The sequence below is a fragment of the Typopeltis vanoorti genome, chromosome 2 (genome assembly GCF_054136105.1).
Source record: "Typopeltis vanoorti isolate ZY-2024b chromosome 2, IOZ_Tvanoo_1.0, whole genome shotgun sequence".
NCBI classification, from domain to species: domain Eukaryota; kingdom Metazoa; phylum Arthropoda; class Arachnida; order Uropygi; family Thelyphonidae; genus Typopeltis; species Typopeltis vanoorti.
The window spans coordinates 63,737,313-63,758,886 of record NC_143550.1 but is presented as its reverse complement, the minus strand read 5'-3'; the positions used below and the strand labels follow the sequence as shown (position 1 = coordinate 63,758,886).

At 38.1% G+C, this 21,574-nt stretch overlaps 1 protein-coding gene across 8 annotated transcripts in view; it reads left to right on the top strand.

Moving 5' to 3' along the window:
* LOC150109091 (phospholipase D1-like) overlaps window positions 1-21,574 on the top strand; it is a 584,228-nt gene that overhangs the window by 248,702 nt on the left and 313,952 nt on the right. For all 8 annotated transcript variants that reach the window (XM_090411563.1, XM_090411593.1, XM_090411586.1 and 5 more), the window contains one exon: window positions 3,388-3,537. In XM_090411563.1, the coding sequence (XP_090267689.1) occupies window positions 3,388-3,537 (150 nt within the window). The remainder of the gene's footprint in view (window positions 1-3,387; window positions 3,538-21,574) is intronic.

Genomic DNA, 21,574 nt, shown 5'->3' with positions numbered 1-21,574 from the left:
TATTCAGTGTATCTGGCCTTATTTATTTTAATATTGATCATTCTAAGAATTTTTTGTTTTTATGATAAAAAAATTTTGTTTCTTAAAAATTAACTTATGAACCATTCCCTGGCGGCGGCACCCCCATCGTAGCAACGCCCGTATGCCCGCTTCCGCCGGCCCTGTGTGTGTGGTTAATAATGACTAGATTTTTTGCTTGAAGAGTGGAGAATGGGTGGGAATGGGTTGCCAGAGGTGGTCGAGTGCTTTGTCTGTGAATGAGTTTAAGGAGAGATATTGTGTGAATAATGGCTAGTGTGCCAAGCACTTTCACTTCTTCAAGGTCAGTACGAGTAATCTTGTTGCCGGCAGTAAGTGTCATACGAGTATATTCGTAGTTGGCTTGTGAGGCCCATATACCAACTACGAATATACTCGTAGTTGGCAGCGAACGTGCTAAGTTATTTAATTTGATATTAAATGCTTGCTTGAAGCATTTATTCCCAGTAATAACTAAATTTGTACTGAAATTTTAATTTCATGTCATATTTTGCAATAGATATAATTCATGTTGTTTTATTTTCAAATGTGAAATTTGTTATAACTTCTGTGAAGAAACAAAAAAGGAATATAAACCAAGTGAAGTCACACAAGTCCACTATGGAGAGTTTCTGATTTTGCTATCATGGCAGACAACTCTATGATTAGGGGAAAATAGTTCCACTGCATAAAGAAGGTTCCAAGACTGCTGTTGAAAATTACCGGCCGATCAGCATATCAGGAATCATTATCAAGGTCTTGGAGAAAATAGTCAAGAGGAAAATACAAGATTGGATAGAAGAAAATGGGATACTGTATGGGGGACAGCATGGTTTTGTGAAGGGTAGATCATGCCTCAGTAACTTGCTCATGTTCTATAACACAGTGACGGCTGAACTGGATAAAGGTAACAGGTTTACAGTGATTCTACTGGACCTTGCTAAAGCCTTTGATAGGATACCACATGGAATTCTAATCAGTAAACTGCAGCATATGAGCATGGATATAGGGTTGGTGAGATGGATAGGAGGGTGGTTGATGGAGAGATATCAGAGAGCGGTTTATTCAGTAGAGTCCAAAAGACAGCCTATTACTAGTGGTGTGCCGCAGGGTTCTTATTGGACCACTACTGTTTAATTTGTTCATTAACGATATAGGAAAGGATCTGAGAGGAACTGTGCATCTGTTTGCGGATGATGCAAAGTTGGGTAGAGCAATAGTGAATGCTCAGGATGTCAAAATTTTTCAGGATGATTTGAATAGTTTAGAGGACTGGGCTAAGGAGAATGGATGTCAATTTAATGTGGAGAAATGTAAGGTTTTGCATTTTGGGGTAAAAAGATTAGCAGCAGTATATCACATTGGTGGAACTGTACTCCAGGAGATTGACAAGGCCAGGGATTTGGGAGTGTTGGTGGATAGGGAGTTGAAGTTTAGGGGACACATTGCAAAAGTGGCAAAATCAGTTCATCAAATCACTTGGTTGCTGAAAAACACTTTAGCGAGCAGAGACAAACAGGTTATTATTCCTCTGTATCGAGCCTCGATAAGACCCCATCTAGACTACTGTGCCCAGATATGGGTGCCAGGGTTTCTTCTTGATGGGGAGGAGGTGGAGAGGATCCAGAGACGAGTGACCAAGATAATTGCAGGACTATGGAATGAACCTTATGAGAACAAGTTGAAGATTTGTGGGTTGCAGAAATTGGTTGATAGGCGGAGAAGGGGTGATATGATCAAGAATGGAGGGTTTCTATAAGATTAATTCAGAAGATATTTTTGAGAATAGGACTGGTAGTGGGAGGACTAGGGGCCATCCATGGAAGCTTGGTGAGAGTGTGGTTAGCAAGGGTGTTAGAGCTAGGTTTTTTACTTGGAGAGTGGTAAATGAGTGGAATAAGCTACCAGAGTCTGTTGTGGGTGCCATGACTGTAAATGAGTTCAAGGTGAAGTATGATAGATACTGTGTGAATGTTGAATAGTTGTTCTTGACATGATGTTGGGCCTCCCTCGATGAGTCTAAGGACTCCTTGGAGCTGCCCATAATAATAATAATAATAATAATAATAATTCCTCCCTTACTGAATCAATCATCTTCAGTCTGCCAGTAATTCTCTAAATTTTTTTTTGTTTCTTGTTTTCCTTTTTTCATTTTTTCTGGAATAATATTTATATATTTGAATCTACAGTTCACCTCTGAAAGCTGCTTGACTTTGTTCTTTTTAAAACTTTCTTACATATTTTTCTTTTCAGTATGAAATTGATTTTTATCTTGCTCAAAACTAAATGTCATCTTTTATTTCAGATTCCTTGTATACTTACTCTATATCTTATTCCCTATATATACCAGAAAACCAGCATGAATATATCACCATCAACATAACATAAATCAGTCAAAGTTTTCTTATTTTATGTGTCTTCTCTCCATGTGAATTTTTGTACTTCTTTTTGTTGGAACATATTAGTAATGATTAATACATGTTCCGAACAGAAATCTAGCAGATATTTCCCATTATTATTAGCCTTTCTCCTTTCTTCAGATTTTCTCACATTTCTATGTCTTGTTCATTTTCTACTCTGATGTTTAGATCTTCAATAACCAAATTTTCCTTACAGTTACCTTCTGTAATGACTCAAATTTCTCCACTTCTTCTTTAGTAAATCCTTCCGTGGATCATAGGCATTGTCCAATTTTCCATTTTGATCTTTGCCCACATTATTTGCCATTTCTTGACATTCAAATTGTTTAGTATGTTGAATACTATAACTCCATCTCTTCTTTTCGCTGATCATTATTGCCTAAATATATCATCTTATAATTATTATTTAGAAGAATCTTACTTTGTTTCTGTGATACATTTGGTGCAGATTTTCAGATTACGAAATTGAAAACAATAATCCAACTAGGAAAATGTGGTTAAACAATAAGTACCTGTAAGAGAACAATGTAAACTAAAACAGCATTTTTCAGAGAGAGAGAGTGCCAATATTGTCCAAACAGAATCAGGTAACATTTGAATTTAAAAAATTGCTTTCACATTTCTTATTCATGTGTAGAGTATTTGGATAATGTGTATGAGACACATGAACACAGTAAATCTACCATTTTTCTGACCTTTGAAACAACAATTCTCTTCAATTAACTGACCCTTGCATGTCAACTGACTTGTGGTATAGCGTACTTCAATTATCTGATCCTTCAAACAGCAAATGGTCTTCCTGATTTGGTTGGATAAATAGTAGATTACTGTATATAAAAGGAAAAGATGTGTATAATTCCCAAATATCTGAAATTTCTTTTTTAACACACAGCTACATTATGTCACTGACTTTATATGTCATTAATGTGATCTTATATATATGTTGCAGGAAGTTGTTAATCAAATGTTGGACAAAAAGGAAGACACAAGAATGGGTAAAATATGTAAGCAATGTTGCTGAAACTACTGGAATTGATTTCATCCACCCAAATCCCAATGATTCATTTGCTCCAGTGAGACAGAATACTAAATGCATCTGGTTAGTTATTTCTGTTTTTTAAAGATTTTTTTTTAAAAAATTAATATTGTATTTATTTTTCAATTGCATAAAAGTTAATAAACACTTTTCTGAGACTTGCAGTATTGCAAGAAATGTGAAATTGGGGATGCTACTTAGATCAGTTGCTGGTATAGTTGGCTGAGTGGTTAGCATACCTGCTCTCCAACTAACAGTCTCCCAGTTCAAATCCCATCATGTGCATGGATTTTGTAGTAAGAGATGAATTTCATTGCCCAGTGGAGACTACTGCCCTACTTATTAAAATGAATCAGTAAATTTAATAAAAATAGAAGGAAAAAAAAATCCTTATCCCACCATTGGTTTAATAAGGATACTATCTCACTGATAAGGATAAAATCTACTATAGGTTTGCAAATAACCTTTTGTGGGTTGGAGCACCATTAAAAAAAAAAAAATATATATATATATATATATATATAGAAAGTTATTGAGCTGTCAGTTATATTTCTCTCTTTGCATGCCATATCTTATAATACTTCATGTTGGAGGCGTAATGGATTTTTTACAACACTCAAAAAGAATTAAAATAGAATTTAATACTTCCTATATTTCGTCCTAGTCACTAGGACACATACGGGGATTACAAAAACAATTAATGTTACATATACACAAATAACAAACAATACTAAGCCCAACCAGGTGGGTGACACTAAAGTCCTATCTAGGTAGAGTGCCTTCTAGGGGCAGTAGTAAGTGGCCTGGAATGTAAGGTGGGAACTCTGGTGATGAGTGTTTCCCAAATCTTCGGAAGCTTAATGCAACCGTATTGATTGAGATTTGGTTGGTTTTTGAGAGCTGCTGCTACTTCTAAGAAAAGTCTCTCTTTCTTGAATTTGCTGTGGTGGAGCATGGTGGTTTTCTCCCATGATACCCTGTGGGTGGTGTCCAAAACATGGTCAGCCAAGCCTGAATGGCCATAGTTGTGTTTGAAGATGTAAGACTTGTGTTCCTCTAGACGGATGGATGCTGATCTGCCTGTCTGTCCAAAGTTCACCAGCTTACAGGAACAGGGTACTTTGTAAACTCCAGGCAGAGAGAGAGGAGGGAGCTGATCTTTCGTAGAACGGATAAGGGTAGCAAGTTTGCGGTGGGGCATATGCTGTGTGTAGGTTGTACTGTTTTAGTATCTTGGCTATTTTTTCGGATGTGCCACGGATGTAGGGTATGGTGATGGCATTTTTAAAATGTTGTTGACGAGAAGGACGGGGAATGGGGGAGGAGTTGATTATTTTTTTTTTGATACTGTGATCGCTGTAGCCATTGGAGAGGAAAGTGCTGTGTATGTGGTTAAGCTCAGTAGTGAGGGCGGTTCCACTGGAACAAAGATTGTGGGCTCTCTTGCTAAGAGTTTAATAATGCCATATTGTTGAGAGGGGTGGTGGTGGTGGGAGAGTTTGTGAATGTATCTGCCTGTGTGTGTGTGGGTTTTTGTATACGGTGAAGGTAAGTGTATCATTAGTCAGGCATGTGACTAAGGTGTCTAGGAAGGGTAAACAACTGTTCTTTTCCTTTTCCATAGTGAACTGGATTCTTGGATGTAGACTATTGAGATGACTGAGGAAGGAGTCTAACGTGTCTGGGCCATGAGGCCAAATAGAGAACACATCATCTACATATCTTAGCCAGATAGAAGGTTTGAGTGGGGCTGAGTCTATGGCTCGGTAAGGAAAAGAGATCTAAGATGTCAATATTGACATCTTAGATCTCTTTTCCTTTGCCATTAACTCTGGGTATTTCTATTGGAACAACAAAATCTACAAGCAGATAAAGGGAACTGCCATGGGTTCCCCCCTTGCCAATTTCTATATGGAAGATTTCGAAAAACGAGCCATAGACTCAGCCCCACTCAAACCTTCTATCTGGCTAAGATATGTAGATGATGTGTTCTCTATTTGGCCTCATGGCCCAGACACGTTAGACTCCTTCCTCAGTCATCTCAATAGTCTACATCCAAGAATCCAGTTCACTGTGGAAAAGGAAAAGAACAATTGTTTACCCTTCCTAGACACCTTAGTCACACGCCTGCCTAATGATACACTTACCTTCACCGTATACAGAAAACCCACACACACACAGGCAGATACATTCACAAACTCTCCCACCACCACCCCTCTCAACAATATGGCATTATTAAAACTCTTACCAAGAGAGCCCACAATCTTTGTTCCAGTGGAACCGCCCTCACTACTGAGCTTAACCACATACACAGCACTTTCCTCTCCAATGGCTACAGCGATCACAGTATCAAAAAAAAAATAATCGACTCCTCCCCCATTTCCCGTCCTTCTCGTCAACAAGATTTTAAAAATGCCATCACCATACCCTACATCCGTGGCACATCCGAAAAAATAGCCAAGATACTAAAACAGTACAACCTACACACAGCATATAAGCCCCACAGCAAACTTGCTACCCTTACCTGTTCTACGAAAGAGCAGCTCCCTCCTCTCTCTCTGCCTGGAGTTTACAAAGTACCCTGTTCCTGTAAGCTGGCGTACTTTGGACAGACAGGCAGATCAGCATCCATCCGTCTAGAGGAACATAAGTCTTACATCTTCAAACATAACTATGGCCATTCAGGCTTGGCTGACCATGTTTTGGACACCACCCACAGGGTATCATGGGAGAAAACCACCATGCTCCACCATAGCAAATTCAAGAAAGAGAGACTTTTCTTAGAAGTAGCAGCAGCTCTCAAAAACCAACCAAATCTCAATCAATACGGTTGCATTAAGCTTCCGAAGATTTGGGAAACACTCATCACCAGAGTTCCCGCCTTACATTCCAGGCCACCTACTACTGTCCCTAGAGGGCGCTCTACCTAGATAGGACTTTAGTGTCACCCACCTGGTTGGGCTTAGTATTGTTTGTTATTTGTGTATATGTTACATTAATTGTTTTTGTAATCCCCGTAGATGTCCTAGTGACTAGGACGAAATATAGGAAGTATTAAATTCTATTTTAATTCTTTTTGAGTGTTGTAAAAAATCCATTAAACCTCCAAAACATGATGTCCTCACAGCACTTAAGCCTCTACACACGGAATCTTATAATACTATCACTTTGCCTGCCTGTCCTTTTCACCTTTTAACTTCAAAAACTTAATCATTTCTTCTCCCTCCTACAGAAATCTTTCAAAATATTGTATTCACTTCACTCCAACTCTAACTTCAGAGTTCATTTCTGTCTACTTCCTTTTAAAACATATGGTGTCTACAAATAGTTGTCTCTCCTGTGGTTTATTCCATTATGAAATATCCATTTGCATACTGAACAAAGGAAGATGGTCTGGTATTTTGCAACTCAACAAACCAACTTGTAAGGCCTGCTGTTTTCATCAAGGAGTGAAATCAGCTATTGAAACAGATTTAAAGACAGACACATTATCAGAAAAGTTGAGCTATCAGAGGAATTAGACAACTACCTTTTGTCATAATTGTCAATATCAAGACTAGAAAGACCAAAACAGGTTCAGTTGTAAATAATGATTACCTCAGTTATTAGATTTAGGAAAGGGTTAGCCATAGTATTATTCAGCACTAGCAAGCAGTTTTGAGTAGTGATTTCAAAATGGGAAATTAGCTGATGCTCTTTTTTTTTTATTTTGTTAGGGAGGCTGGAGGAATTTATTGCATCATTATAGAAGACTAATGAAGGAAAATAATATAAAGGAAGTGCAGATTCATCTTGGAAAACTAAACAATGAAGTGGGAAATCAGTCCTTATAGTAATGTTATCAAAAAATGTGGAAAAAAAAAGGCAACGCTAATAATAACAATAATGCTAATATCTTATAGGTTTACATTCAGGACATGTCATCACTAACTCCATTTTAGCATAAAACTAAATAAAATTGATTATTTGATTATTGCACACAAATCAGGTATTGACTTTTAGTTGAGAATGACTTTGGATTAGTTCAAGATATGAGTGTACAAGGGATTTTAAATAGCTAGAGACTATCACATAAGGATTTGCAGGATAGCAATGAGTATCTCTTTAAAAAGAAAAATATGCACTAAAGTTTTGAAAATAAACAAACTTTGGCCACTCTCAGATGTAGAATGAACCATGCAAGATAGTATTGGAGGAAGAATTTGTAAACAAAAACCAAATCTTGGAAGCAAAATCTGAAGGGGTGGAAAATGCTTCACTAGACAGGTCAAATCATGTGATGAAGTAGCCTGCAAAAATAGAAAAATAAGAACATATTGTGGACATTGAAAGATAGAGAAACAGGCCATGGGTGGGGGGGGGGAAGAGTTCCTTCATCGTTATGCTTCTTGAAAAACTGAAAACTAATGTAAGTTTATTTAAGGAAGAGAAGTTTATTTTGGAGTTTTTTTATTTGAAGTTTATTTAAGGAAGAAGAGAAGCAGGTTTGGTGTGTTTGCAGTTGCACAGAGAAGTACTGGGGAGCTGCTGCTCTTGTATTGACAGGGACAACAGCAAGTGGTGAAATAATGGTTGCAGTTCATTAGAGCTGAATTGCTCTCCTCTGGACAGCATCAAGAATTTTTAGCAAAGATTTAGTTGCACCACCTCAAACACGTAAGCAGTATTCTAAGGATGGATGGATTTGGGATTTGTATAAAGTTAAGAGCTGGTTGGGTGTAAAATAGCATCTTGAATGAAAGAGGAAGCCTAGTTTTTTGGATGCTGAGGAAGCTATTGATGTGATGTGATGTGTTTATGCCAAGAGTGACTGGAGGTAAGTGTAATTCCAAGCAGAGTGATCTGATCTTGTCTGGTCGTTTCTGTATTATTGAGGGTAAGGTAGCTGAACTGATCTCTTTTGCAAGAGAAAAGCAAGACCTTGTTTTGGTGACATTGAACATAACTAGATTGTCCTTACCACATTAAAGGATAATATGTATATGAATGTTTACAGGTTTTATATTATCCATACCTTGTTTGCCAGAAGATCAACTTTAGACTGTGTGATATTCAGGGAAGTGAATTAAATTCACAGAGAAGAATGACTGACCATTGACTGCACAATAGTCAGAGCTGCAGTCTGGCAAGCTCAACTGCCAGGCATTTAGCAGCATAATGAATTCATTTAACATAACTGCAAAGTGCACTGAAGTCTTGAAACAAAATTTTTACATGCTTTTTTGAATGTTGGCTGTTTCTTTCCATTAGTATTTAAACACCAGCAGTTTTTCTGATTAGTCACTTCACTCTGTAACAAAACCAATATGAACTTGCTTACTATTTCATTGGTCCCCACAAGATTGCTATTGTTGATGGTGAAACTTCACTAAACCCTTCCATAACATGGACTATCCAACAGTGATGTGTAGGCAAGTAAAATTATTAGTACATAACTAAAATTAAGAAATTCCTATAAATATCATTATTCAAGAACTTGCTGATTGCATCATTTATAGTACAACCAGAGTCTTTAGCAGGGTTTCTCAAACTTTTCCTATGACGGAACTTCACAAATCCTGAAATTTTAATGGAACACCTTAGTTAGAGTTGAGTATCATCGGTCTCATATTCAATGTAAAGCTAAGCACACACACACACTATCACCACAGCAGGCTTTATTGCATTGCAAAAATGTGACAGCGCACACACACTACAGGCATGCCGGGCCACAGCATCACATTGGCCTTGCTTGTGACCACTTGTTTCCTACAATTGATACCTCCGTACTTCACTTGTGTTCAGAGGTGTCGACAACCACAGGTGGCTGAGTGAAGGCCAGAGTACAATTGCCTTAATAGCACAATCCGCACACGAAGTGAGGAGCGCCTGATTTTCAAACATGTTTGAACTTGTCACAGCATTTAAAGCCATTCCAGGCTCATATTAATTTTGATAATTTTTCACGGAACACTTATTCACTTTCTGTTGAACACTGGTAAATTAAAACAGTATAAGTAACTTATTTTGCTAGCTCTTTTCTCTCCCATTCTGCACCATTATAGATTGTTCTGCTATTCACTTCTGAATGCTATTGATGTCAGGTTCCATTCCACTATCTGAGTTGCATTTGATTGTATATTTATTTATTGAACTTCGTACAGAGAGTGTGGTATTATGCTTAAAAACTTAGTTGGCCAAAGCATTTACAAGAGATCACCCGATTACGGCAAGAGGCATCATAATGGTCATATGCTGATGGCAAGTCCAAGCCACAGTGTGCCCTGCAGAGCATGCAGAGACAGAATTTTAAAGTCTCCATATATCAGTCCTAATAAAGAGGTCTTTATAACTAGCGGAGCACCAAATCCCACAAAAAGAAATAGTAGCAAAAAAAAGTGAGGAGTTGTCTCAAACTCCTCTTGTAATAGTCTTACAAGGTCTCTGTTCTGCTTGTAGTATTGCACCTTGTTAAGATGGCTAGAGGTGATTTGGTACCTAGTAATCACTACCTGGGCATCAATAACCCATACTTCTTTTTCTTTCTTTATTATCAGATCTGGTTTCCTTATGCCTACCTCTGTATGGAAGTGAGGTTCTACCATGGTCTCCCAACCTTTACTTCTTAAACAGTTATTTATTATGACCACAGCATCATGCCTCTGTACATGGATTCCATATGTTCTAAAATAACACTGAGAGATGTGAGATATTTTCACTGTAGCAGCAGCCATCCCTACAGTTAATGTCATCTTTACCTCGGCGAGCTGTACGGGCTCTCGTAGGCAAGGCTTTAATTCTAGTCCTAATAAGGTCTACATATTCATATAATCTAGTAATCCGGTACTATCCCTAATCCACTGATGTTGAGGGGGGGGGGTACCTTGTGAAATTCACAAAGAAAAGCACCATCAACTGAGCCACGAAGTAGAGATGCCCATCTCTTATGCTCTGCCGATGCTGTCACTGTCTGGGAGCGCTAGTGCATCTGTAATCGTCTTGAATAGACCTATGGAAAGCCTCCCTGCAGATGGGTGAGGAGGAAGCTTCAACCTTTTCTAACTGGATGAAATGCAGTCGTAGAATCAACCAGCAGAAAGATGGAATACTAAGCCCTCTGTCCTTCACTCTAGCATGAAAATACACCACTGGGAGTGTCAGGAGGTAGGCAGAGCCAAGATACTGCCTTATCCATTCGAGATAGTACCGAAACATACATTCTTCTGAGTACCAAATTGTGGTAATACCTCGGAAGTAAATAGTTAGACATAATAAAGAGCCTCTGCTGTAGCTTAAGAGGAGCTTTCTTCATAAGAGTAAGCCAGCAACCAAGGCTGAAGAGACAGAAGACCTTTTGGAGTGAAGAAGATACCAAAGTATCTCTATTCTTCCAGGATGGTCAAAGAATATAATGACCTGTCGTGCAGGAAAAATCAGTGTTCCCAACCTTAAGCTTCTTGTCACAGTCTGAAGGGGCAAGGGCTAATGAGCAGGACTCGACATTAATATTAAGGCCTTTGACATGAAAGAAGTCAACTACCCAGTCGAGGAGTTCCTGCAGGCTTACTTTAGTAGAGGCAGTGAGAATGAGGTCGTTGGCAAAGGCCATCACATTAAAAGAGTGTGCACCAAGGGAGTAACCAATATAGTTAGGAAGAGAGTGAAAAAACTCTTCAATGATGCAATTAAAGAAAAGAGGGGATAGAGGAGCACTCTGGCAAACTTCTCGAACAGTGGGAATAAAGGTCATGCAGGATCCTGTAGCAATAGAAAGGGGGCTGTCAGAGTAAAGCTCCAAAATATATGAAAGAAAGAGGTCTGAACATCCAGCAATAGATAGCGCTCTAAGAATAGCAGAAAGGGAGACTCTATCAAAGGCCTTTTGAAGGTCCAGGGGCATTGGGAATCGGAAAGAAAGGAGGAAAGGACATGTTTTTGGCACAGCCATACAAAGAGATAAAGGCTCTTTTGACAGAAGTTATGCTTAATATGTTGCTGCAATCTCTTAACCAAAACTTTATGGAACAAATGGAGAATCACTAGGGGAAACTGTAATTGATCTGTAGTCTGCTACTCTAGTGGCTGTGTCCTTCTTTGGAATAAATGTAGTTCTGGAACTGCAAAGATATGGAGGAATTGTTCTGGAGGATAAGAGAGTATCAAGTAGATCTTGCAATATCTGCAAAGGCACCTTCCATAGCCTAGATGCTGGGAAGAATCCTTCTGGTCCAGAGGCAGATGAGCTAGATGGGAGAGTTGCTTTAATTTCTTCTGTAGATACTGGATGGAATATTGAAGATACAGGGATGGACCATCTTCAATGTGTTTTACAAAACTCTATGAAGTCCTCATGCTATTCTTCAAGAGGAGGAGGAGAGGCACCATCAAGGATGGTTTGGCTCCCCCCCCCTCTATTCATCTTGTAGAGGGCTTGCATTACTGCATTAAGCCCTCTTCCTTTGCTTCTGTTTAGATATATTATTTGATGAACTAGGCTGAGGCCAATGTTGTACTGACTGTTGGTTCAAAGTAGAGAGTATATCCTGGAGGTACTTGTCAAGACTATGAGAGACATCATGTCCACAAAGGTGAGCACGAATGACTGCTTTGAGAGAGTTATGATTATACACTGGAAGGAGAGGTTGGTCCACAGCTGATGCAAGTCTAGAGACCAGAGTCTCTTCTGTTATTTCTGGAGGTTGGGTGGAAGAATTGGATTCAGATGTTGTGGGGGACGGCACGGGAGATATGGAGATATTACCTGTACCATCGTGGGGAGGAAGCATGTCCATTTCTTGGACCAACTGCTTATAGCCAGCCTTCTTCCTGTGATACTTGATGGCATCAGATGAACGATGGGGAAAAACTTCACCAGGGCCTCGTTGATGTTCTTGACCTTTCACCAAAAGGCGAAATTCATGGGCTGCTAAGATCTTTTCTTCTTTGTTCCACCGAGCCTTCACACACTCCACTCTTATAGCAGCATTGGCCTCTGATGGATGATTGGAAATGCAGTGCACCCCAAGGCCAATTTGTTCTGTCTGCATGATTGCAGATAGAACAAATGAAATGTCTCAAGTTCATTGCTGCTGAAATGCTGATGCACTGATGTTTCCTGCGGGAACTGATGGGCTGGTTACAGATGTCACAAGTCAGTCTTCTTTTGCTCTGGCACGTCACCAACCAAGTCCCAAACCTTGGGATCAACTCCTGAAGAATTTCCCGACTCCCACCAATCAGAGTGGGAGTCTGTCTTCCTTGGATTACTTGTAGTGAGAGGAAATTAACCCTTACCAGGGCCAGCACCCCTGATAGGGAGGAATAGTGTAGTGAGCCAGTTACTCACCCGAAGTGTCCAGCAAATGCCTTGAGGAATCTGCCTGCTCCTGCACTTTGGAATCTTGGGCCAAAAGGCGTGCAGCCGAGACAACCAGGCTTCAGATTCCCCGAAGTGTTGCATTTGATTGTATAAGTGATTCCACCTGCTTACCTGCCTGATTGTTCTAAAAGCTCTCATATCAGCGGTGTCCAATCTTTGATAAATTGTTTCATTTCTAACTTTTGAATCCATAAATTAAAATTGGGTCTTGTGTTATTAACTGCTAGTTGGGTGTTTTGATTAATTTCCCTTTTGTTCTATATAATTTATTCAACCTAGGGAAAAGATTAAATTTTTTTTCCATTAGGGAAAAAATCAGTTATTTTATTATTTCCATATTTCTTCATTACTCATCTGCACTTAAAGTGTGCTAAGTAGCTCATGTTTCACTTGTTCTATAGCTTCTTCATTGAGAGTGCAATTGTTTTCTGCATTCCTGCCTTTCTTTGTTGTTTTTTGTCCTTTTTTGTTTGCTAATTTTCATACCAAATTTGTTACAGAAGTCATCATAATCAAATTTCTGACACACACACACACACACACACACACACACACCCTCAAGGGATGTACAGGATATTTATATCATTACTTACTTACTTCCTATCAACAAATTTCTTCCAAATCAATCTGTTATATGTCAAGATTCCCTCATTTTCAGATTTTATATTTCTGTCTTCTAATGTAGTGAGCCAATTAGTTACCCATCAAATGACTTGAGGAATATGCCCGCTTCCGCACTTGTCTGGAATCTTGGGCCAAAAAACGTGCAGCCAAGACAGCCAGGCTTCAGATTCCACGAAGTGTTGCATTTGATTGTATAAGTGATTCTACCTGCTTACTTGCCTGATTGTTCTAAAAGCTCTCATATCAGTGGTGTCCAATCTTTGATAAATTGTTTCATTTCTAACGTTTGAATCCATAAATTAAAATTGGGTCTTGTGCTTTTAACTGTTAGTTGGGTGTTTTAATTAATTTCCCTTTTGTTCTATATAATTTTACTTTTTACTGTATCAATCCACCTATATCTTGGTCTTCCTCTGGGTCTTTTTCTTTCTAACCTGGCAAAGAACACTTGTTTTGCTAATCTTTCTTTTCCCATTCTGTTTAAGTGACCATACCACCTGACATTAGTACTGCTAGCACATTCCTGGAATAGATAAGCTTAGGTGTTGATGGTTATTCATGACTTATTTTTCACAGTATTAACAACACAGCACACTTTTTTCACAAAGATGTTTTATTAACGTATATATTTAGCTGATTTCAGAGCACAACACAATTTTACACGCGACAGTGAGTGAGTGAAACAATATAATGACAAAAGATCTAAAGTCCTATTTTTGGCACCTCTAACGAAAAAAAAAAAACAGCTATGCAAGAGTTTTTCTTAGGATAACAGTCTCCCAAATTTTTGGCAAATTAATGCAACCATATTTGTTAAGGTTGGGAGAATTCTTCAAAGCCATTGCTGACTCAAAAAATAACTTTTCAGATCTAAGACTCCTAAATAGCACACTCGTTTTCCTCCATCTAATCCTGTGTGAAGGAGTGTCCAAAGTGTGGTCTGCCAGTCCCGACTTGCCATAGTAATAGTAGCGAATGTATCTTTCATGTTCTTCCAGGCGGATGTTCACTGATCTTCCTTTTTGTCCATAATAGGCCAAGTCACAGTCACAAGGAACTTCATACACTCCTGGGTGTGCTAAAGGGTGAAGTTTATCCTTTGGCGAGCGGATCAGAGTTGCCAGCTTGACATGAGGTTTGAAAGTGGTGTGAAGGCCATATTTCAATAACATTTTGGCTATCTTTTCTGATGTACCTCTGATATAGGGAATAGAAATGATCATGGTGTATTCTTGTGTATTAGGGGAGGGCTGAGTAATGGGCCTATGTAGTATTTTATCTATTTTGTACGGATTGTAGCCATTGGCTAAGAACATATGGTGCAGATATTGGAGTTCTGTTTTCAGAACTGTATCGTTAGAACAAATGGCTCTGGCTGTGTGTGTGTAAGTGTTTTTAAAATGCCATACTGTTGGATTGGATGATGATGTGATTGTTTATGTAAGTATCTTCCTGTGTGTGTGTGTAGGCTTTCTGTAAATAGAAAAAGATAGTGATCCATCTGAAAGACAGGTGACTAATGTGCCAAGAAATGATAAACAGTTATTTGATTCTTTTTTTACTGTGAAGTGGATTTTGGGGTGTTGGCTGTTTAGGTAGGTTGTTGACAAACGCATCCAAAGTGTCTTGTCCATGGGGCCATATGGCAAACACATCATCTACATAGCTATGGGTTCCCCCCCTCTCTCCCCCTTAGCAAATTTTTACATGGAACACTTTGAAAACAAAGTACTTACCACAGCTACATACAAGCCACAAGTGTGTCATGTAAAAATTTGCTAAGGGGAGAGAGAGAGAGGGGGAACCCATAGCAGTACCATTAATCTGTTTGTAGAATTTTCTTCCCCCATGTAAAGTAACCTGCATTCATGGTAAATTTAAATAATTCAAAAATATCTGGGGAAATTTAGATGTGATTAAATCAAGAGTATCTATATGTGGTACATATTGGTAAATAAGGAGGTGACATCGAAACTAACCATTATGTCTGAATCTTTTAGGATTAGATTTTTAACCAGTGTTTTGAAATGGACTGAATTTTTTACAAAAAGTAGAGGAATTGCCAGTAAGGGGGGACAAGCAACTTGGCTAAATGGCGGGCCAGTTTATATGTGGGACTATCTATGCTATCGACTATGGGGCGTAGGGGGATATTAGTTTTGTGGATTTTTGGTAATCCATAAATACGTGGTGGTTTAACATGAATTGGTTTTATTTTCCTGATGATTTCTTTGGGCCATGATGTCACTTTTTCAGTAATTTTCGGACTTTTATCTTTTGAGACATCGTGGAGTCTCGATGTATAATTTGATACGTGGAACTGTCACATAGGAGATCTTGCATTTTTCTGTTATACTCTTCTTGATTCATGATAACTATTGCATTTCCTTTATCGGCTTTTGTAATAATAATATATTTATTATTATATAACTTTTTTAGGGCAGTTATTTGCTTATGTGGCATATTGCTTTTTGGAGGCTTAGCCTTGTTTAGAATACTTGCTATATCTAGTCGCACGTTATTGGCCATTGCTGGCGGAAGATCGTGGATACCCCGTTCTACTTTCATCATGATTTCTAGTTTAGGAATTTGTTTGGGCATGACAGCAAAGTTATGTCCTAGACTGAGAGCATTCTTGGCTTCTTCAGTGAGTGTTTCCGGCGATAGGTTTATGACCACATGGTCTTGTCGAAGTTGCGGTTGGGACTTCGTATGTTGGCGCTGTTGTGTGAGTTCATATTTCTTTAGGTGTTTGCTATTTACTTTTTACTACTCTAAAGAAACTACTAATAAAATGTTATGTGTGGAGTGTTGCCCTCTATGCAGCTGAAACTTGGACATTGAAGAAAGAAGAAATTAAGATTTTGGAAAGCTTTGAGATGTGGATTTGGAGAAGGATGGAAAAAATCAAATGGATAGATAAAATAACTAATGAAGAGGTCTTAAAAAGAGTAGAAGAAGAAAGAAGTCTGTTAAAGAGGATAAAAAGAAGAAAGGGAAACTGGATCAGACATATTCTGAGAGGAAATGGAATTATCAGAGATTCCATGAAAGGAAAAATAGATGGAAAAAGACCCAGAGGAAGAGTAAGGAAAATAATGCTAGATGACATGCTGAATGGAGACAGGTACACAACCTTGAAAGAGAAGACTCAGAACAGAAGAGAGTGGAAGGAAAGTTTTTGCTTCTAAGAAAAGAACCTGCTCAATTGCATAATACTTAAGAAGAAGAATCATGTATGCCTGCTGCCTTTCCACATTTCAGGCTTTTGATGGCTTTTTCTACTTCAGGTATGGATATGTATTCCTGATTGAGTGTTTTGTACCACTGTGCAGTCACTGCTTGTTTCATATAGCAATATTTTGAATTAATTATTCAATACATCACAGATATCTTTTTCTCCAGTTTTCATCTCTCTAGATCTGATCTGTGAGTTCTAGATCTGATCATTTCATCAGAGGATGTAATTGTTAGAGGACTTCACACTTTTCTCCAGTTGGTGAAAGTGATCATGAAGTAATCACCTGTGTTGTGTCTAGTCATATGCAGACTCTTGTGAGGAAAGGATATATGTTGAATTATAAGGCTGGTGATTATGACAAGCTTGGGAGAGACAGCTTGGAGCTAAACATGGAACAAGGAGTTGAGCAATGAGATGTGTGCATGTATTCCGACGCCAAAATGCTGAATAAGGTAGGTGTAAAATGGATGAATGTGGAGTTTAATAGCATGAAATCTGGAAAAAGAAAGTACTTTGGAGGAAGTACAAGATGAATAATGGTAATAATCAGTCACATGAAGAGTATAAAGAACAAGCCAGGAGTGTGACTCAGCTAGTAAGGAAAACAAAAGTAGAGTATGGGCAGAAATTGTCAAATCAGGAAATAAAAACTCTAGAAAGTTTTTTTTTTTTGAAAGTGGTAGAATGGTAACTGCTGCTGAAGACATTGTTGAGGTATCCAGTGATCATTTTATAAGGGCATTTCATCCTGATCAGAGTGGAATCATGAGGAACTTAAGTGTAGAGTGCATAGGAGAGGATGGCTTAATTGTGAGTGAGCAAGGAGGTATTTGAGGAAATAAAGGAGCGAACACTTTGAAAACTGTTGCCCATGCCCTAGTCTATTCCTGTGCAGAATACTGTGCTCCAGTGTGGTATTCGAGTCATCACGTCAGCAAGGTCGACGTGCAACTTAACGATACCACGAGAATCATCATGGGTTGCATGAAGTCTATACCTGTTGAGCGGCCAGGGGTGCGCCAGTAGCGTCCGGCGCCTGTGTGCAAAACTTTAGTTGGCACCCCTATACCCAGTAGCACGCCAGTAGTGTCTGGTGCCTGTGTACAAAACTTTAGTTGGTGCCCCTATCCCCCCTCTCCAATAAAAAAATCACTTTAAAAAAATGTCTTTTTTTAGTATTTCCTCCTCTTTGGCGCTTTTACTATCCTGGCACCTGTGTGCATCGCACATATGGTTGGCACGCCCCTGTGAGCGGCTACCAACACACTCTGACATCATACCACCAGACATAAGGAGATATGATGCTAACAGAGAGTGGATAAAATGTATGGGAAATAACTTTCCCATCCATGAGGACCTCCAAGTGCTACCACTTATTAAGTTCCGCAACCTGATCTGGGAAAAATCGGCAACTGGATATATACTCTCCTGAAACAGAATGGGAGAATTGCTGACTTACTTCAACAATAAAAAATGGACACCTCATTACAGATTCCACAATAGAGGCCCCTGGCTTTGACCTACCCAGACAGCAATGGAGCCCCTGAGGTCAGGCCATGCCAAATGTGCTACCATGATGTACAAGTGGGGCTGTGTCAACCCCCAACATGTGACTGTGGTGCTGATTGACAGACTGTCAATCATATTATTCAGGACTGCCCACTGCAGAGTTTTCAGGATGCATTGAAGACCTGTTCCAGGCTACCCCAGATGTAATCCAATGGATTAGAGACAATTTGAACTTAAATTTGTGATTTTTAGCATATAGTGTTAGTATATATACACACATATATATTCACTTTTTCTATTTTTATCTTTGTATTTGCACAAACCAAACCCATAAGAAATGTCATGATTGATGCTGACAATAAAAAGTATAATGCACTCAACTTGAATTTCCATTTCCAAATAGATGCAATGCTAAATGATGACATTTATAAACTCACCAAATGATGTAGCTTAGACCTCAAGAAAATTGTCAGGTGTCTTTGCTTTGGGCCCACAATTACATGGATAGATGGTATAAACCTCCAATGTTTGATAACAGTTACCTGGGATACCATGATGAGCAGGTCTGTGTTAATATCAGCCATAAATACAAGTCAAAAAGAACCACCTCTGCCTTTCCACCCTTCTGTATATGGGCCCAGCCAGATCTTTTATATGTGCTGAGAGAACAAGGATGGCAATTGTGACAAGAACTGGAAGGAAAATGTCAAAGTGAAGATGAAGCATGGATTACAAAAAAAAAAAAAAAGAAGAAGAATACTAGCGACAAGAACTGGAAGGAAAATGTCAAAGTCGAGATGAAGCATGGATTACAAAAAAAAAAAAAATATTAGCAAGAAAATAAAATTCTACTAATAATCAGCATGGATTTCTACTATATTTCTACTAGTCATCACTAACACCATATTCCAACATAATGTGTGTACAAGTTCTCATGGAAAGAAGACACAAGAAATATGACTGTAATTGACTGTCATTGTTGATAGTGATATCGTCATGCTGGTTCAGGATACAAGAGTGTACAGAAGATTTGAAATTGGAAGTGTCCATTACTTAGTTTTAATTAGGATAAAAATGAATATCACATTGAAAAGAACAGTATGTGAGAAAGTTTTAAACGAATTAAAGTTGAGCAGCTTTTACAGGTAAATTGCAGACTACTATACAAACATTATTGAAGAAAAAATGAAAGCTTGAAAACAAGAACCAAACCTTGGAATCTCAGCTATGGAAAAAACATTGATTCAGCTAGAGAGGCATGTGGTGAAATTGTCTTCAAGGATAGAAAAATAAGAACTCCATGGTGAATGTAAGAAGTAGTCCTGGAAAAGAAGAAAGCATACTGAAAGTTACTTTCAAATAAGTTGTCAAGTGCCCTAAAAGAATACAGAGAAAAATGTAAGCTGAAAAATTGGCTGAGCTATGTAAAAGCAGTTAAGTGAAAATCATGGGAAGGCTTCAGTTAGAGTATAGAATGTTCTGAAGGCTATTGAAAAAGCTTAGAAATGTAGGATAGCATGCTGTATAAGGAATTAAAGATGATCAAGGTAATATTAAAAACTGAAGTTCAGGATATCCTAGATGTCTGGAGTAATTACTCTGAAAGATGTTAAATGAAACAAGAAATAACAGAAAAGTAGTAGAAAAATTTCAAGAGGAATGAAAACAAGAGTACATATTAATAAAAAGTGATCAAAAACTTTGGGAAGGCAGCTATTTGACCATAAATGCTCAAATATAGAGGTATAAAAGTTTTGCAGAGGATACACTGCATAATTCAGAGGGCCTGGTCAGAAGGTCAAATTCCACATGATTGGAGTGGTGTTCACATCTATAAAAAAGGGAATAAATCTGAATGTGAAAATTACAGAGGAATTTGTCTACTAAGTATTCCAAAAATTTATGCAAGCACTTGAAAAGAGGCTGAGGAAAAAAAAAACGACTTTAAAAGAATCTTCCAAATCCATTTCACAAACATATGTGAACTCAGTTCCAACTTTAATGATGTCTGCTTCCATCTTCATTCTGCAAAACCTCACTTTTCATGACAAACTCAAATCTTAACCTCTTTAGGTACTATTTATCTTTGCTTCCCCAGTTACACGTCTTCCTTTTTCTTGAGAGATGGTGTAAAAATAGTCATAATTTATAATTATGACTCTATTTTACAGTTGTTTCTCTAAATTTGTATTTTATTAATGTGTATTAATGTGTGTCTGATATTGATATGTTAAAATGTAATGTAAAGTATGTTAGATTTATTGCATTTATCGGATATCTGGTAGTTGTAAAAATTTCAGTGTTCTTTTACATAATTCACAATTATTAAGTGTATTGGGATATCTATCATTCGTTGTAAGTACATTCTCTTTTCATCAACCGAGGAGATTGATGGGTGATTGACAGCTGACAGAGAGAGAGAGAGAGAGCATTTAGTATCTGGGTAACAGAAAGAAACAAGAAGAGAAATAATGGAAGTTTGAGAACACAGACCAGAGAATTTTGTTTCAGGAAGTTTTTAAGAAAACATAACAGTCAGAATATATTAATAGAACATTCTGAAAGTAATTGTAGCAAGTTAATCCTTTAATTGGAAAAGCTAGAACTGTCAGCAAGTGTATAGTAAATAAAGAGATATGTAGTTATTCTATTTCATCGTTCAAAGAAACACAAAAAATGGAAAGTTTTGCCTTCTGTCTTCTCAAGGATGCTGGTGATATTAATTATTTTTCGGAATAATGACTGAATTAGTGAAATATGAAACTATAAAGTGGCTTTAGTGAAGAGCCTCTACTTTGATAGTATGTATAAAATAGTAAAAGAAACTTTTTTCCCCTCCCCTCTGGTACTAAGTTTGTGATTTGTTGTCTTTTAAATAAAACTGCCTGAGGTAAGAATAAGGGAGTACCCACCCAATTTCTAATTACAGATGATGGTTCTAGGTATCGTGAGTGTACAGTTTCCCATGCCTACTTGGCAAGTGGCAGCATCCTGAGTGAACTGGTTTGTTGTTCTGGCTGCTTTTTAATGCCAAACTTGCAAGCAAGTTTGGCAATATTGTGATGGCTGACCACAAGGAACAGAGAGTGTGTTTGAAATTGAATTTTTTTTTTTTTTTAGGTTAAACTGCACTTGAAGCTTTTATTATAATAAAATTAGTTTAATCCTTTATCCAAGCGTGAGCAAACAAAGTTTGCACCTGAAAATATCTTCAGGACTGGGGTAAGGTGGTACAACACCAGGACAACTCATTGCAAAGGTGGAGCAAGCTACCAACACTCCTATCTCAGTATCTCCTAGAAGCTTTTATTATTATGCTTTGTCAAGCCTTTAAATACAACGCTTTAGGCAAAACACAGGTCTACGAG